General features: G+C 38.9%; 1 protein-coding gene across 1 annotated transcript in view; it reads left to right on the plus strand.

Moving 5' to 3' along the window:
• Positions 1 to 17541, plus strand: part of LOC124302885 (uncharacterized) — a 36848-nt gene extending 19307 nt beyond the window's left edge. The window contains exons 2-4 of the mRNA XM_046759454.1: positions 6393 to 6606; positions 14088 to 14205; positions 17493 to 17541. Coding sequence (XP_046615410.1) covers positions 6393 to 6606; positions 14088 to 14205; positions 17493 to 17541 — 381 coding nt within the window. The remainder of the gene's footprint in view (positions 1 to 6392; positions 6607 to 14087; positions 14206 to 17492) is intronic.
• The last annotated feature ends 1138 nt before the right edge of the window (positions 17542 to 18679 follow it).

Genomic DNA, 18679 nt, shown 5'->3' on the forward strand with positions numbered 1-18679 from the left:
ATTAATAGGCTGATTCAATGGTATTAGATTATGAACGATTTGGGTCTGCGGATTATTCCAGACAGATGCTTGGATCCCCTCCTAATAACTGCCCAACTTACTTCTCTTTGGAGAAAGGATTTTTGACGGGTTGCAGTGAGTATTTTGCCACTTCAGCAAAAAAATTTGTAGATTTACGATGTAACATATTATTTGATAGCGGTAATCAATTAGTAGCTTGCACGATTTCGTAAATATTACTAATCTTTATTCATTGAATAAATTTAGTGGGCCTCGTGACGGTGACTTTGTTGAATCTAATAGAGCGTATTCAATATTTTGACAATACGGTAAAAAAGTATTATTCCATGAAATTGACTGAATTGAAATCGAGGTTTCGTATATACGAGTATATTTTATGCAATGAAATTATTTTGCCATCTTCAAAGAATTATTCCATTGATTTTGGTTTTTACCACAAAATATTGTGTTTCCACGAGGAATTTATTTACAAAATGCGCCTACAAATTTTTTTCGGTGAAAAACTTTTCTCCGAGTGCAATCGAAAATGGTATTATACGACGAAACTGGGTGGTGCCGTGGAAGAGAGAATAACATTGCGAGGAAAGAGAGGTAATTGATTGCGGGACTAATTCGTCCTGCATCCCTGGTGGTTTCGAGTCAGTAACAGTTGTTTTTCTTGAGTCGTGTGACGATTAGATTTATCGTTTCAGCAATCTTATGTATACACCTCGGGTTGTGTGCCGTTGTTGTTTTTGCGCCACCGTGCTCAAATGAAAATTAACAGCGTCCTCCGCAAGAACGACGACGAGTCTGGTACGGTTTCACCATCCTAATTTCCATGCTCACTCTGGATTCGCCGGATTCCTGGTGCTCAATCTACGGCCTGGAGGTGCGCGTCTTATTGCACCGCTTTTCGACAGATTTAACGTACGGACGACGAGAATGCTGGCTGTCGTCACGACGACTGCTGAAATGGAGCGTATCGTGCTTGACGGATTTCAATTTTATCGCTTTGTATTCTCCGCGCACGCTACGTTCACCCCGACGTAGCCTTTTACGCATTGACGACACGAAAATGTTCGCATTTTATTCCTTGAAATATAGTATTAGGTGTGGCGCTATCCTAGATATTGTCAAGAATCGAATGTTTTGCCTGATATTTTTATTTGCATTCGAGATTATTTTGGCCTCCTCTCAATCTGCATTCACTTGGTCCATCGGAAAACATCACGCTCAAGTCGTTGTACTTTCTTCGAAGGCCGGAAAAGTTGACGTACGATGAATTTATTTTACAGTACAGTCGTTAACGCATAAATACATTCCGTGTTACTTTTTCGTTAGGTCTGCTTCGCACAGTTCTTCAATACATGTTTTTTTGTGGCTCTGCAGATATAATTTCTATCGCAACTGTTCGCAATTCGTATTGTTCATAGAGCGCCATTTTGATCATTCCATTCTTATATTCATGTATTCTCCGCCTTATCACTTATCTTCCGGTGTGACCATTAGTCATGCCGATTATCATCAACCTCGTCTATATTACATTTGTCCTCCATCTGCAAAGCAGCCACAGAGCACCTACATTGGCACTTGATTACGCAACTGTGCTAACGCTGTTACTAACGAAGTGGGGTTTTCGTTGTTACGAAATAACGAAGAAATTGGCAGTTTTTTTAATGCTTCATCCTTATCGTCGGGTCATTAGGCTTTCCGAATAAATCATCCACTGAATCGTGTTAACGAGTTTTCAGATCCCAATCTTAATCACCGAGAAGTCAGAGGAATTCGTTAATTAGGAAATTCCATTAATTGTTCGAACAGTGAAGAGGCTGTAACAACATTGTTTCATCGAGCTCTTTTACGTACTTTGAAACGTTTTTTCTTTTTGTTTCTTTAATTAAATCTTTGTCACCCTCCGCAGGTGCATTCATTAATTCGTACAAAGTATTTTCTAAATTCTGTACGATTCGTTTCGCGATATTCTTCTGCCGACGTTACTCTAGCCTACTAGATAATTTAAGAACCTTGGAAGAGATGTCATCGAGTTGGTTAAAGGCTTTCATTCAAAACGCGTAATATCCTGGAAATGTATAAATGAGAGTTCGTGTACCCGAGGATTTGTAAAAGCACCTTTTCCCCCGCTCTGCGAACTTGCGATGTATCTCCGTCAACTACATACAGCGGTTCCTTTTATACGTAGCTGTTCAAGGCACTCCTTGTTCAATAAATTGTTCGCATCCCTTTGCGTCCTGTCACATACGCGTAATTTGAACATGAGATATATGTGTACACCCGGCGTGTGTTCTCTGAAAATTAGTCACCTTAACCTGGAGACCGTAGATACCTATATTGATTTACGTGCCTCGAAACTCTCGTTTCTGGAAAGTTTCCTTGAGTAACGTGGTTCGTTGAGTTCCGTTCAATTTGTATCAAAATTCCCCCTCCACGATCACGTTAACCAGGTTACAATGACGGAGCATGTTACACAATCTAACCGACGGTGGTTGAGCATGAAATTTATTCACTCTGTAACCGCGTGGAGTGAAAATCGCGAATTTTTCGGCAGTGTTGGAGTTTTACTCGTTACATCATTTAAATATACATGCGCTTATTTATATGGGGAGATAAAAATCTCAAAATCTACTACAACGTCCCCGATCAATATATAATTAAAACTTTGAATGTTTACTTCTGTGCCAGTGATACAAGCACCGAAATCTGTTGGACTTTCAAACTTGAAATTTACTGTTGAATTTTCGGGTATCTGCACCACGGTCGGCCACGTCTGCAAACAAATTATATACGAGTAATTATTAGCCTGAAACTAGTCAACGAATCGTTCGTTGGTTGTTCTTTATAGACTGAAAGAAAAACAATGAAAACTGTTTAAAAAAATTCAGGATTCCGTTAGCAATATACCTGCATGTTTCACATTTCTGAGAAATCGAACCTGTCCGGTTCAGAGTGACCAACAATGGAGTGAGGGACAAGTAATCGCAGAATTCTGTAGACCTACTACGTCAGCTTCCAATCACAGCTACGAACAGCCGTACCGGAGAACAATGTTCTATTGATTATTCATTCCCCGTGAGCTTGATTGTCTTCGAAATATTCAAACCCCAATCAGTTTGAGACAAGGGGAAAAAAGAAAATTAACGTTTCAAACATCTTTTCGACTCTCGTCACGGCTGAAACCATTCATAATTATCAGAATAAATTTCACGTAATCATGACGTGTCTCGCACATTATTACATAACTAACAATCACCTCTCAGACGTTTCCGTTCTTCTTCTTCTTTTCCTTTTCTATAAAATGGCTACTTTCTTATCAGAATATCCCGTAAAATCTCAGTTAAATAGAGTTATAATAGATTCGTTGCGATCGAAATGATTCACAATCACTTGAGGAATCTGAACGCATCCGATACGGGCTTCGTATTGAATTATAATTTTGTATTTAACAGTGATGGTTTTCAGGGTTCGAAAATGACGAAACGTGCTTTCAATTTGCTAAGCAGAGAACTAGTATCAACATGTAGTAATGCGTAAAGACCACCGTGCCCAATTTTTGCCATTGTAACGACACAACCGTTGACGAATTTTATTTCCCACACGACGCGACGGTCTGACCATAGAGCCGCATTACTACTTGAAACGAATGAAATCAGCAAGTTCCGCCAGAATTTCCTTCCATCTGGTTTTCTCAGACAGGTCGGTAATTTCACGAAATGTAAAGTTTCGGTTTTGCATTAAGCTCGAATTTTCGTCACTCTTGGGTTTCCTCCCCCTCTGTGTCACCTTATGAATACAATTACCGCGTGAGGCCTCATTGGCTGTAGCCTAGCATTCGAACTAACTTCATATTGTACTTGCTGAATTTCTCATTGTGTTAAAAGCCGAATGGGCGTGATGTAACAGCTCCAATTACACCTGCCGCACCGCTCTCTTGTATACCGGACTGCAATAACATAGGACTTCCTGCGTTAATTCGATAAATTTATTAATCCATTTTCACCGATATTGTCGCAACTTCATTTTGGAATCAAAGCCAGTGACGTGGAAAAGTGGTCATACGGGTAGGTAAGAACTTGAGGGGTCGATGACTCTTGAATTTTTATTCGATACTCAGAAAAAAAACATTCTTGGCCGCTGTAAGTTCCGTTCTCCGCCATAACTCTTGTGCATCTGTTTTCAAATGTGTCTGAGAACCGAGTATCCATAAGTATAATCCGATGGAACTAAGCGGACTTTCTTTCGGTCAACATGCCTCCTGAGAAGTACCCCATTTCCTTTCTCCTATTGTAGGCACGATATCTTGAATGCAACAAGTTGCGGAGCCCCTCAGTGACTCATCGAAATAGAATACCTACTTCGTTGGAAGCTGCAAACTCTTCGAATAAAACTTTTCATTTCACAAGAAGTCCCCGCAATCTGTGAACTCAAATTCAGATTATTTTTGCTCGTCTGCGTGGTAGTATACATATAGATGCATGGTCGTGAAGTTTCTTCAAGTTTTGAAGCTGCGATGCAATATTCGTTTGACTGAATTGAATTGGACTGCTAAGTATTTAATTTCACTCGGAACTTCCAACGGATTAAAAGATAGCGCCGTTGAAACACCGCGGCTAGGCGGTGAAAGTACAACGTGTTTTATCGAAACTCTCGGAAAGCAAACTTGAGTTACTTAAGAACACAATTCATAGAATTTTTCCACCATTTCATACCCCGTCCGTTATCGTCTACTTGAGAAGCTCCCGGCAGCATAGAAAAAACATATCTTATGTCATTTATACAGGTAATATTTCCAATAAATCGAAGAACTCGGGTATGTGACGTGTCAAAGTTTCGCTTCTCGTTTCTCATCGGGTGAAGATACAGCGATACAGAGGGCGGCAGAAAATGAGAATGAGAAAAACAGTCCATGGAGAAGCAAGATGGAGAGGATACTTGTTGACGTAGGAAATAAAGAATTCCATTATATATGGATACATGGTCGGTCGATAAACGTTCTCACGAGTTCACAAGGCCTCTTGAATTCGACGGAGTAAATTATCCAAGATGCCGCAGCGTCGTATCTATCAGAGAATCAACTGTTGATGCGATGCAAATATATTCGACAGAAGTTTCATCAAGAAAAATGACAGAGTATTCCTCGGTTCAAATGTTACTGAAGAAACTTAGTTTTTAAATAATTTTTGAATCAAGCATTCAAGTTGCGGGATATTCGCAATGTGGATTTTAATCATTTGGTTGGGAGTGGACGAGTGAGAGTCAAAACTTGGAAAGGTCAATATTTCAAATGTCTGTTGTGTAGAAATTTCAAACATGAAGAGAAGGATTTCTAATAATTCGTTTTTCGTTATTTTATTTTCTCATGTTTGAAATTCCGATATAATGGCCATCCGAAATATTGACCCTTCCAAGTTTTGACCCGTACTCGAGTGAACCTCGGGAGATTTTTAGCCACAAGGGGAATTTGCGATTAAATTCTTCGGTTGGATGTAGGACTTACTTCAAAGTGAAATCGTAACGAAGCCAATCAAGCTGGTTATTTATTTCTAGTAAAATAGAACTTGGCAGTAACTGAGGTATTCAAAAGAATCAGTAAATATTTTGAAAAAAAAAACACTATTTTTTTTAACTACAAATATCTATCTAAGAAGTACATCATTTTCTGAAATGCGGTGAGATCCAACAATTAATTTTCTCTTACATGTGTCTGGCAATAAAGTATCGCCTAAGGTCCATTCCTTGGGTGCCTGGAAGCTATGCTTCGTTCGAGTCAAAGTACGACGTAGTTATCGCATCAGACGGGCTAGTCTTTGATTACTTCTTTCCAAATTGACCGATAAAGAAGAGAGTAGTCGTAGCAACGTCTTCTCAGCTCAGACATTGCCAGCTTGATTATAGAAACCTGTGTCTGACAGTAGAAGGATGTAGGACTGAAACTCGTGAAAGCGTGCTGTATGAGAAAACGCTTTGTCTCGCAGAATCCTGATGCTGCTCTTCGTTTACATGGCCTTCAACACCACGCTTACAGTACAGGGTTATTCCGTTTAAATTCCAGCTTGTCATCTGATATTTTTCCATGTCTCGCGGAATTAAAGAACCTCCCACGCGGCATACATGTGAAACCTTGTTTGCGCAGCTTACTATTCAATTTTCCATTTTATTGTACGAATTCTTAAAAATACGAGAATTCAACTATTAAACGAAATCGGGCGTTTAAAAATTCCGGTAACGCATTCATACCGCAATGACGATAAGGGAATGCTAGGCTGAGACTTCGGAATCGAAAGTATCGCGCGCACGAGACGAATTCGTGTCGGAGCGAGGGGCGGGATTCCTTTGTAAATTTTCACCAAAAAAACATGAACATCTCGTTACAGACGGCGGGCATAGAAGTTCGAGTCACGAAGGAGTTGTCCGGGACGAACTCGGAGGTTCCTGAGAGGCACGACGATGTGCCCCACTGGGTTGCCACGTCGGCTCCGAGCCCGATTTCACCAACGTCATCGATGTCGCCGACGACGCCGATGAATCCTCGACAATATCTATCTCCTCATGTTCTCCAAGGAAGGAATTCACTCTGCTCTGCCAACGGTAAGATTTTATTACGATAAAGGTACTAGATATACCTTATACCTAGGTATGAGTTATGGAATGTCGTCACGCTTTGATCCAGCTCTTTTTCCTTGTACACTACACGACCCTTTTATTGTAAACCTATATATTGTACAGCGTATACTTATTCCGAATAAGTTACAAAAGTGAAACACAGTCAAACATCTCATTCCCTGAATTTGAGATCATTTCACGATGGTCATGATGAGAGTTTACCAGCATTTAAAGTACCGAAAATAATGCACGCGGAAACATTGTCTCAATCGCAAAACGATCAAGTACTAGTATTTCAAAGATAATCACGCACCGCGAATTTTACCCGCGTGAAAGGTTACGCGTAACGTAATACCTAAAAATGAGACAAAGTTCCTGAAATTGTCGATGCGGTTTTTTCTCCGTTCTTCATGAAAAAGGAACGAAACAACAACTTGGGTGTCAGTTGATCATTAGAAGTATCGTTATATGAGTTTACCCTTTGGTAGTGATTCTTGCGTCGTTCTTTCTCTGATTCCATTTCGGAAGCTTGTTTTTTTTCGCTAGCGGTACAGGATCTAGTCCTAACGCTTCCAACGTTAGACTTATTCATGCTTATCTGAATCGATTTTTCATTTACACGGTGCCTGACTCTCAAGGACTAGGCTAATTGCTTTGACACGTGTGAACACTGAAGGGTCGAGTCTTCTCTTCGGCCCTTTGTTAGTGGAACATTATCTCGGCTAATTGGGAGTCACCGACTACGGCCAAGTTTCAGGGCAATAGCCGTCAAGGTAGATATGAGTCGGAGAACGGGAGGCACTCCAAGTTTCTCGGTATCAATTCTGCGCCAGCGTTTGATCGATATCCGGCTTTTGTTGGACTTTGATATTAGAATATGTCGATCAAAAAGTACATATATATATATATATATATATATATATATATATATAGGTATCCTTTTCGTTTTATCTTTATAATTTTTAATTATACTGTCGCTTGGATCTGATGAATTTTAGTTCCTCGAACGGCGACGTTTATAAAATATACAGATTATGTGTCGGAACGTTTTATTTTCTTCTTATTTTCTTTCTTTACCTACACCTTAGTTTATCAGAATCTAAAATTTCACCTTTATTCGTATTCGTGTCTTTCTTCTCTCTTATTTTTCTTCGCCTTTTATCTTTCTTTGTCCAAACGTAAAGCCATGTATACATATGTATATGGATGCTCTGAGACTCGGACGAAGAATGAAGAGTGTCTGGGGATCAGGTGCCATGGCTGTGTCCTTGAGCGGCGTAATGACGAGGCTTTAATTTCAAAACCGTTGCAAAATACTGAGTGTCGGAAATAATAAAAAAAAATTGGAAAGTCCCCGCAGCTCGATCTTACGATGCCAAATATCTCATACCTGCGACGACGAGAGTGACATTTACAACTAGTAGAGCTTCGATTGATCCGTGTCGGGCTACTGAGGTGAAACGTCACGTTCGTGACAGCGATCGAGCGATCAGAAAGAATGAGCGAAACGGGAAGGACGTGATTAATAGTGCAGATCGCCCGATCCACAGTCTTTAGATCATTTTCGGTGAGGCAAAGTACCGAATGCCTTACTGTTTTCAGTGCACTTTCTTGAGTTCCGCCGGGAAATTATTCCACAATACGATCTCATCTAATTCCTTTGGAAATAACATCTGATTTGTTTAGATCTAAGACGGGCCTAACTGTGAGCTAATCTTAGCTCAGCTCCGATGCGTCCGACTGCGAAGGCTTTTCATCGATCAATGGGTATCCGAAAAATCTTCTAAATCCACGGCTACAGCTTTATGGCGACAGTTCTTGCCTTTTTTTTTAATCAGGGTAGACTGATAGTTTTTTTTCCGAACTAATTTGACATTAAGAGAATCTCTTCGAACGGGCGAATTTTTAAATTATATTACCATTTTTCTTGGCGATCAATTGTTTGTTTCAGTAATCTGCCAATTTGATGAGTTTCTTCCATATAGACTCATTTCAAAAGCAGCACAAGGTATCCAACCCGGAAATTGCTCTCTGCAAATACTCAAATATTTTGTCACGAGTTATAAAAACGCGGTGAATATTACTCTTCATACAATGCTGCTAATTACTTTATCCAATCAACGCGAGCACTTGCATCTCTCGAGATTTTCAATGAATGTAAAACGTCGAACGTGTCTTTGACGTTCAATGGCTACCGACGTTCTTTGTCCTTCGTCGATTGCGTAATATACCTTTTAGAAAAGTGATTTCTAATTTATACCTGTTGGATTCAGGCCTTGATTAATCCATCAACTCGCGTGTTCAACGACCTATATAACATTCGTACAGGAGCATCTGGTTTGACGTCATTTCACGTTGACTTCAATCTCCTGCTGTGTTCCCTATTAATGTCGGATATGTACTCATAGCCGGGAGCGGAGTCTGAAGGTAACGAGAGGAGCTGGAGACACGGAGGTTCAGATTTCATTTTTTGTTTGTATTCGCTACCCATTGCGTCACTTTGCCCATTCGTCGTGAATTCTCTACATTTATCATATGCAAATTGGTATTGAGTCGGAAGAAAATAAATGTATTTGTTATTATTATTATTTTAACCAATGAATACCAGAGAGTATCCCTTTAATACACCACCGGAAAAATTGCGATGGAATGTTTTGAAACTCGTTCTAGCGCTGACGGACGAAAAGGGGATTGATAAAATATTATTACGCTACGGTGGGGTTCTTTACACATTTCATGTATTTCATTACCATAAATTCAAGTCTCTTGGTAGCTGAAACTTTCCTTGGACCGCAACGAGTGCGTCAAACCTATTTTTACTCACCGTAAATTGGATTGGATTGGAAATAAGTAATAAAATGGAAAAACTGCGATCATTTTTATATGATTACTCGTGGCAGCCATTTTAATACCCGGAACTACGATGGGTGTGTTCCATTGTGTAATTCTGAGATGAAACCTTTAATACACGTGTATAACATCGTTCCGTTGCTTTTTTTAATAGCTATTTTATATTCACGTGCTGTTCGGATCCGCATTTCCGAAAAAACGTAGCGAGGTAATCTTGGCGGATGAAACAAAGAAAGTAAAACTAACTTTGACAGGGCTCAAAGCTTGTGATTACTTCTTTATTCTGGAAGCGCAATATTCGGGTGGCCAGCGTATCTGTTTTTCACGTTGTTTGTTGTCGTGAATTTCCATTCTATCTGACAAAGAAGAAAAAACAATAATCTGATCACATTTCCATCAGATTGCATCATGTATAATGCATCGCTTTCAGTCAGTGAATTCGATTTTTTTGTAACCTCTCTTTTCCCGGCGAGGTTGTTTTTTTTTTCATCATCACCCAAACTAGCGACGCCAAGCACATAAAATCGTGATTATTCCGGCGGCTAGACGACTCACCGTGATTTAACGTGAAACTTTAAAATATTCTGAAATGTCTTGAAGGTTATGCAATTGCGTGCTAACTTCATCAAACAGAAGTTTCACTCAAAATCATGCTCCGCATAGGTTAGCATAAATTACAACTAAGTGTAGTTTCCCCATTCGGAAATTTTTGGTACGTAACTGAATTTTATGCTGAGTTTTGGGCAGGATTTTTCATAAACTCTTTCCATGACAAAAAAAGTTGGATTGAGATGAAATTTATATACCAAGTTGGAAACACGTTTTGTTTCCTACAAAATTGTTTGCACATATCATCAAAAATAAATGTTCATTGTTAGAAATGCGGTGTTAAATGTAGCACCGAAAATATCGTATAGGATTCCACACCATTTTCACGGTGAGTCTTAATATTTTTAAATGAAAAGTTCGAGGACCCCAAAGCTACGATTGGGAATTTGTTATAAATCGTCTCTATAATACATTTTTCATCAACTTGAAATAATCCCCTGGGCCGTTTTTTTTATTTCTTAAAAATTCGTCAAAATTGCTATGTATAATAACTTAAACGCTAAATAAGCTGGTTCATTCTTATGATACGAGTTTGAATAAATATTTAAGTAAGTTAAAGTACTTGCAAATCATTATTGTAATAGTAACATGAATATTTTATTCAAGTATTTTTCAACAATCACTAAAAACTAGCCATATTTATAAAATTAATAAAATAATTTTTTTTTTTGAAAAAGAAATTTTTATTTGAAAAAAGTTACGTAAAATTAATAAAATAATTTTTTTTTTTGAAAAAGAAATTTTTATTTGAAAAAAGTTACGTAAAATTAATAAAATAATTTCTTTTTCAAAAAAAAAAATTATTTTATTAATTTTACGTAACTTTTTTCAAATAAAAATTTCTTTTTCAAAAAAAAAAATTATTTTATTTTTATTTTAGAAAAAGAAATAAAAATTTCTTTTTCAAAAAAAAAAATTATTTTATTAATTTTACGTAACTTTTTTCAAATAAAAATTTCTTTTTCAAAAAAAAAAATTATTTTATTAATTTTATAAATATGGCTAGTTTTTAGTGATTGTTGAAAAATACTTGAATAAAATATTCATGTTACTATTACAATAATGATTTGCAAGTACTTTAACTTACTTAAATATTTATTCAAACTCGTATCATAAGAATGAACCAGCTTATTTAGCGTTTAAGTTATTATACATAGCAATTTTGACGAATTTTTAAGAAATAAAAAAAACGGCCCAGGGGATTATTTCAAGTTGATGAAAAATGTATTATAGAGACGATTTATAACAAATTCCCAATCGTAGCTTTGGGGTCCTCGAACTTTTCATTTAAAAATATTAAGACTCACCGTGTTTTGGTGTTGATTTTAAGATCACTTTGTTTCAAGAATCGAACGATTTATACAGATGATGTTTAATTTCACACTAATCGGTGTGGACTTTAATTAACACCGTGACTTTTCTGACAGTGTATATACGCGTTTTGATGTATACTGTGTTTCGTGAGCACGATACCAAACAAATAACTTGACCAATTTCGCTGGAATGTGGAAAGAATTGCCTATATCCAGACATCACGTCTGGTTTCATAACTGCGAATCTTGAAACTTTCAGAAGATCCGTAGCTTCCGCATTTTTCAAAATCATTCATTGAACTTTGAAATACGATTTCATAAGATTGAAATCAATTTTAAGGATATTTTTTATAATGCTGAAGCACATGCGCCGGTATGGAATTTTTTCTTTGTAGGTATAACGATTCCAGATGAATCGCCGAATCAATTTTGCTATAATTGGAATGGAAATAAAGTTTGCGAGTAAAGAGCGCGAGTCGTGCCTTGTGAAAAGAGGCGAAGCCCTTTGACCGAATCGCTTGTTTGTTATCCGAGTACGTATATGCCCTGCAGGGATGTGCCGCATTGAATTGTCGTAAGAATCGTCACACGAGAGGACGAGTGGCGACAGACTAAAGATGGGATTAACCACTGACGATGAATGTCACGTTTAATTTTAGAAGGCTGCCTTTGGAAAGTTTAGGCATAGCGAAAGAGGACGAAGTTGAAAATTTTATTTTAGATACGACTAGATGGCGGTGCTTTATCGGTGATTTCAAATTGTGTGGCTGATCTCGCGGCACTGGCCAAACGAATAAAACCAATCTGTTTATCCCACTATACTTAAAGTCTGAACATTCGTGGAAATGCTAGTTATATTTTACGTGGCCAAGTGAGTGAAGAAAACAATATTTTCCTCCTTCGTATTTGCAGGTACGACTGATTTTTCGGAGCGGCTTATTTTTTGTTTGGGATCAATCGGCATTCCCTTCTTTCTTACGTAGAATGAGATCTCCAAATACAGCGAAGCTTCTCTCAAGCCTCGGCATACAATAAAGGTATAATTGCTCATAACAGAAGCGTTCTCCACCAACTCAGCCACTTTTTTTTTTACCATCTCGGATATGTTTTATAATTGGTTGTATAGTAGTACCTACTACTTAAAGGTACTCGCTGTGAACTTTAGAATTTTTGAATTTACTCGTTCGAAAATGTTATTTTTTTCTTTTTTTTTGGACTCTAATATCATGGAATATTGAAGTGGGACCAAAAAAATTTTTCCATGAAAAAGTTATGTTTGTCCATAAACTATTTGATGCAATACATATGTAATATCTTTAATGGCATCAAGAAGACTATTTTCAGCAAAAAAAAAAAAAAAAAATTCATTTTGAAATTATAACATATTTATTTATTTATTTCTTATACGGCCGCAGCCTTTTTGAAGAAGAAAAAAAAAAGATACATATGCATTACACTTATAAGTAATCGAATACGATCAATATCCGCTGTTACAACCAATTTTAACCTTGATAAAAGAATGAACCAAAACTCAAGAATAAAAATACCAAAACTCAGATTTCAATAACGACGCCACACGACGAACGCTTAACGAAAAATCATACAAGTCGGGCAAAATGAAAGAACAATTATTGTACAGAGTACACATACGAAAGACGGGCTCACAGTCGAAAAAGCGAGCACCTCCCACTCTAGGGCAGAAAAGGTCAGGACTCCCGAGTCGCGTAAGCTTGAGACCGAGTAGGTATGAGCCCTCGCAACTCAACAGATAGAATACTGTTGAACATATATTCCATTAAATAGTTCATGGAAAAACATAACTTTTTTATGCTACAATTTTTTTTCTCCGACTTCAATCTTCCACGATATATTGGTTAAAAAAAAAAAAATCATTTCTGAAACGAGTAAAATAAAAGATCTGAAAAAATTCCCAGAGTATTACTACTATACAACCAATTATGGGACAGAACCGAGAGGATAAAGAAAAGTGGCTGAGTTGCTGGAGAACGCCGAAACAGAAGATCCAAAAATCCCCAGCGGAATAACACGGAGTTGGTATTTTTTCGGAATAACGAAAAATATGCGAGTCCCCGAAGGCATACGTTGTCTGGAACTTTCGTTTATATTTTTGCAAATTCGCCAACTTATCTATTTCATTTTTCATCAAGTACTTTGATTACGTGAAATACGAAGGAGAGTTCTTCCCTCCTCGATCGGGTATCTGGTAATACTATTATATCCGGTGGAAGTGAAGTTATTTGCGTTTAGGGATTTGATCGAACTACAGTCTCATACGTGCGAACATAGGTACCTTATACATACACGGTTGTCAAACAGGATTTAATACCCCCGTCAAATGCCATATTTTTTCGTACTCTCTGCGCCGACGTTACGACATGTCGTCCTGAATTACCTCGTTCACGATTTACGAACACATCACGGGAGTTTGATAGAAAATTGTGATGAAATTCACCCGGCTGCAATTTGAGTCCGCCTGCAGATATCGGTTTCCTTGATTCAAGGATCTGATCATTCAACGTTCAGGATTGTCCGCTAGTGAAATCGAAACGTGAGAATTGTACCGACAAACTTACAATTCCGTAGAATCTGACATCGGGGCTGCCTTTGCATCAAGTCACGTGCATACTTATAAATTGTGAGTGATTTACAGATTCGATTCGTTTCGGTTTACAGACTACGCCCTCAGACGGAGACGTCCTATGACCCTTCGCATCGGCCCTCGTCTCAGCCTATCAAATTGCAGCTCTTCAGCGCCGACGACCACCACCGACGCAGATTGGCCTGCCCTTAGGTGAGTTCTTAACTTTTATCAACTACTTTCATAATCCGGTCTCGTACTCAGCCCCCCCCCCCCCCCCCTCCGGCTTATATCGACGTTGATGTTCGTCTAACTTTGAAGCACGCGGGACATAAGCCGCCATCGCGTTTATATATATCCGATATTGAAGGATTGTCTCCCGAAGCAGAAGAAATACTGAGAAATTTTGTATCATCAGGGCTGACTTCTGTGTGAAATGGATAATAATTTTCGCAAGAGCTGAAAGTTATTAATTGTTACAGGCTTACCTCGCGTTCCAAGACATAATGATATTCATTACAATAAGTTGATTCAACAAAGTTTTGTTCATTTCGAACGCAAGACTTAACAGACTTAATGGAAAAGGTTGAAATGGACCTCGTAGAATCCTTATGGAAATTGGCTCCCGGTCGAATTGGCTGGATTTACAGTATGTTACAGTACATATCCTCCCGATCTAAAGTTCTCCTGGACACAAATCCCAAAAATCGGCAGTTTCCGAGATATAGGCTTTGCAAGGGGGGTGCATGGATTTTTTTATATCTACGGATCAAGCGATTTTTACGAATTACAAACCTTCAAGGGGGACTTGAAATCAGATATATCATTCAAAAACTGCACAACCTATTCGCAGACTCCGCACACGCGTGAAGAACGGTACAAGTCGATTTTTGCAAGAGTCTGAGGGTCTCATCCTTCACGCGAAATCTGACGTTACATCTCTTTCTATTAATTAAACCAGCGAGTTCATGGATGGAATCAATCATAGCTTCCTGCCTATATTTAAGAATCAGCCGTGCAGTTTTTTGAGTCATTTGTTTAATTTCAAGTTCTCTTGAGGCTTCATAATTCATGAAAATCACGAAATTCATAGATATCAAAAAATCCATGAAGCCCCATTGCGAAGCCTATATCTCGGAAACTGCTGATTTTTGGGACTTGTGTCCATGAGATCTTTTGATCGGGAGGATATGTACTGTAACATACTGAAAATCTAGCCAATTTCCGTACGGATTCTGCGGGGTCCTTTATAGCAACTATTTATTTCAATCGCGATAAATGTTTCGTACTTTTTAGCCTGAGCTTAGTGAGTGTTGATTAAAAAGTAATCGATAAATTCCGTCACTTCTACCGACGTGCCAAGTTCATATAAGTTTAAAGCGGGCGCAGGTCAAAGTTCAGACTGACGGTTACGTTAAATGGTCGAAACTCCACATGGACAAAGTTGTGAATGGTCAAATTCCGTGAACCGTTTATCACATATGTGAAAGCTGCTGCCGGTTGAGACAAGATTTTAGACCTCATTTGGATCTCGAAATTGGGAAAATTTTGAGGCTTTGTAGGCTTATATGAGACCTTTTCAGGTAGAGAAATCCTTAGTAGAAAACACCTTATATGAACCTACAAACTGCGCATAAATTCCGATGCTGATGTTTGAAGTTCTAATGAGAATCAAGTTCGGGACTCATTCGACCCTCGGAAGCCCCAATTGCAATATTCTGACTTAGACCTCAATTGATTCTTGAGGTTTTCTTCTCTTGAGTTCCACAGAATGGAGATTCTATTGAGCGCGATGTGAGAATCTCGAGGTTTAATTTCGATCTAGAGTATTTGAGAACTTGAAGGCTTCGTTGAGTCAAACTGGGCTTTGAGGGTGTCGAGGATGTAAATGAAACCTAATTTCGAGTCGATGTATCTATGCTACAAACGAATAGCGGCTTACCAGATTCATCCAAATTCTGAAATTTCGACTTCGGTAACGTTCTGAGTTTTGATTATTCGGAATTTCGACCGACGATCCATTTGCTAGATTTGAACGATGACCCTGATCTCGTAAAATTTGTAAGTCCGTGTTTCATATTTTTATCAGTCTTCCTCGTATGTGTTATTGGATGTCAAAAACCGGTATGATACACCTACATTTTTTCATGACACATTCTTTATTCTCGACCGTACACTTTTTACCCCCATTATGGTAATTGTGTCAGGCTTGCAGATTCTCGGTACTTACTAAGCAACGGCCGCATGATGCAGTAGGTAACATGAAAAGAAACAGTTACCTTATCAACTATCAACAAGGGTGAAGCTTTTTCGGGAGCTTGAACATTCCGAGCTTTCGACAAGGTCCACCTTCCTTGCCGACCGTCGACCGAAGTTTCAGTCGGGATCTGCAAAATTTATAGAATCGATTTGGTTCAGGGAAGCTTTGGTGCTTGCGCTCGAGTTACCTCGTGGTGATTTTACCGGTAAACCGCAGCCGGAAAATTATCCACGTTCTAAAACTGAATCGATGGTGTTATCATGACGATCATATGCGGTATTCACCGTACCCGTAGAAAAGCGTCAGAAGCTTGAAAGACGATCTCGCTTATCGGCAGCGTCGCCTCAGCGGTTGATCATCCCTCGTGAAGATAGTGCTGCGGAGAATGGCATAAAAGCTCCGCGTGTCCTTGAGTTTGAGCTTTGTTGTCATCAGTCGCGGCACAACATTTTGCCGTGAAGCTCGTCCGATTTTGCTTCCTGCCAGTCGAGCGTCTGGAAGCGCTTATCGTCGCACGTGTCACATCCGATAAAAGTCGCGCCCGTTGACGACGAGTGAAAATTATTTACCTGCCAATAGTGAAGTTCTGATAAAATGATGGGAAATTTCGTTATCAGTTATTTATTCTCATTTTATTCGAACTGTTGGTAACGTTTGCCAATTTTCGAGTGAACCTTTAAACCTGTGATATTTGATCGACAGTTAACGGAATTAAAAGCCATGTGTCTAGAGCTCTCAAAAAATACTGAAGGTTCTACTGGATTTGATATACTACTTGAAATAACCCTCCGTGTTTTTTCTCATAGTGTCTTCTAATGTTGTATGACACTCGCACCTGACCAAGGTAAATGAGAGTTTTGTTCAGAGCATCTATCATGATTTATCGTTCAGTTTTTTTCGCGAAATGAATTATTTAAGCATAAATTGGATTTCTTGGTGGTTAAAAAATTTTCCGTGAAAGAAAAACGAAACTGTAACTGCCTGAAAGTTATTATCTATTTATTTCCGAGTGAAATTTGAATACTTATTATGCTAAATGGAAGAGTAAAAAGGTTGCAGCAGGTAGTCAATTTTGGAATTATTGGTGATAAAATTGATCGGGACGTGACGTGAATTAAAGCAGTGAAAATCTGAACAGTTTGAAAATGACAGAAACGTGAGTTAGTCGTTTCCTAATTCAATATAACCCCAATCACCTCTTCGTTCTGATTTAAATCTTCAAAGAAATTCTCGCCCCGAGTTTTGAGTGGTATAAGCTGTGGAAAGTTGTATTATTTTCACACCGTTAAAACCTCCCAGAGTTTGGATAAAAAATAGTGGAAAAAAAGAGATTCTAAGCTTTTCTAAAGCATTCAAAATACGTGTATCCGATTGTGAATTATTCTAATGAAGATAACAGTGAGCACTGGCGTATAGCCCATAAGATGTGTTAATAAGAGAATTTCGCTTTCACCGCGAGTCAACAAGTGAATAATCAGGTAAAGAATACAAAGCGTTCGAGTTCAATACCTGGAGCTGTAACAGAGGCGTTTCGATTTCTCGTTGGTTTTACTTGTACCTAAAAATATGCCGAGTTGGAATCGTCTCATCCCCGTTGTTCTATTAAAAGCAATCTAAATCGTAGGATGTACATATTGCACTATATCCATGAAACCAGCTGTCGTATTTAAGTGGCCAAGCGCGTTCTTTGTTTGATACAAAAATAGAGCTTACATCCCGGCAGACTTTGAGGTCCAGGTAATGGATGAAAATTTCCCTGATCATCGGCTGTCGAGTAATCGTCGTCCTCTGTTGCTCCGCGGGTGGACTGTAATAGGTACCCATATGCGTTCCAACCCAGGGATGAGGCTGACACCTGAGGGTCGTTTTTCACCTTTTCTCCACCCGCGGAGAGTCGGCTCTCCTTATTTTACGCGAGGTTTCGCCGCCTCGGTTGTAACGCTCTGCGTTCACCCACCCAGGCACGGGTCAAAGGGCTGTTCGTCGCTGGGTAATGGAATATGCGAACTCTTTCACGACAAGCGAATGCCAATCCTCGCTCGGGGTTGAATTCATTTTTATGACATTTTCGCTCAGACGTATGCGTGCGAGGTGTGCGACGCGTTTGTTCGGTGACAGCGACAAATGCTGCTTTTCAGCTACCTACAATATAATCAAGATGGGCTTTGCACGCTTGTAGCTTTTAACGATGCTCGTACGTCCTTTCAATCGACGCTCTCGTGCGCGGTTACGTAGTTCGAAGAAACCCGGTTTCGTACAATCTCGATACCGTCTTGCACGGGAACGACGATTCTACAAACGACTCGGTTCACCCGCGAGGGTGGTAAATCGTTGATGGGGGAAGTAGATTTACAGAGTCGGATCGTGTCGAGGGATGTTTTTCGCCTCATATACTTACTTTCAAGAGTTTCGCCAGTAGTAGTTTCG

This window comes from Neodiprion virginianus, chromosome 4 (genome assembly GCF_021901495.1).
Source record: "Neodiprion virginianus isolate iyNeoVirg1 chromosome 4, iyNeoVirg1.1, whole genome shotgun sequence".
Lineage (NCBI taxonomy): Eukaryota > Metazoa > Arthropoda > Insecta > Hymenoptera > Diprionidae > Neodiprion > Neodiprion virginianus.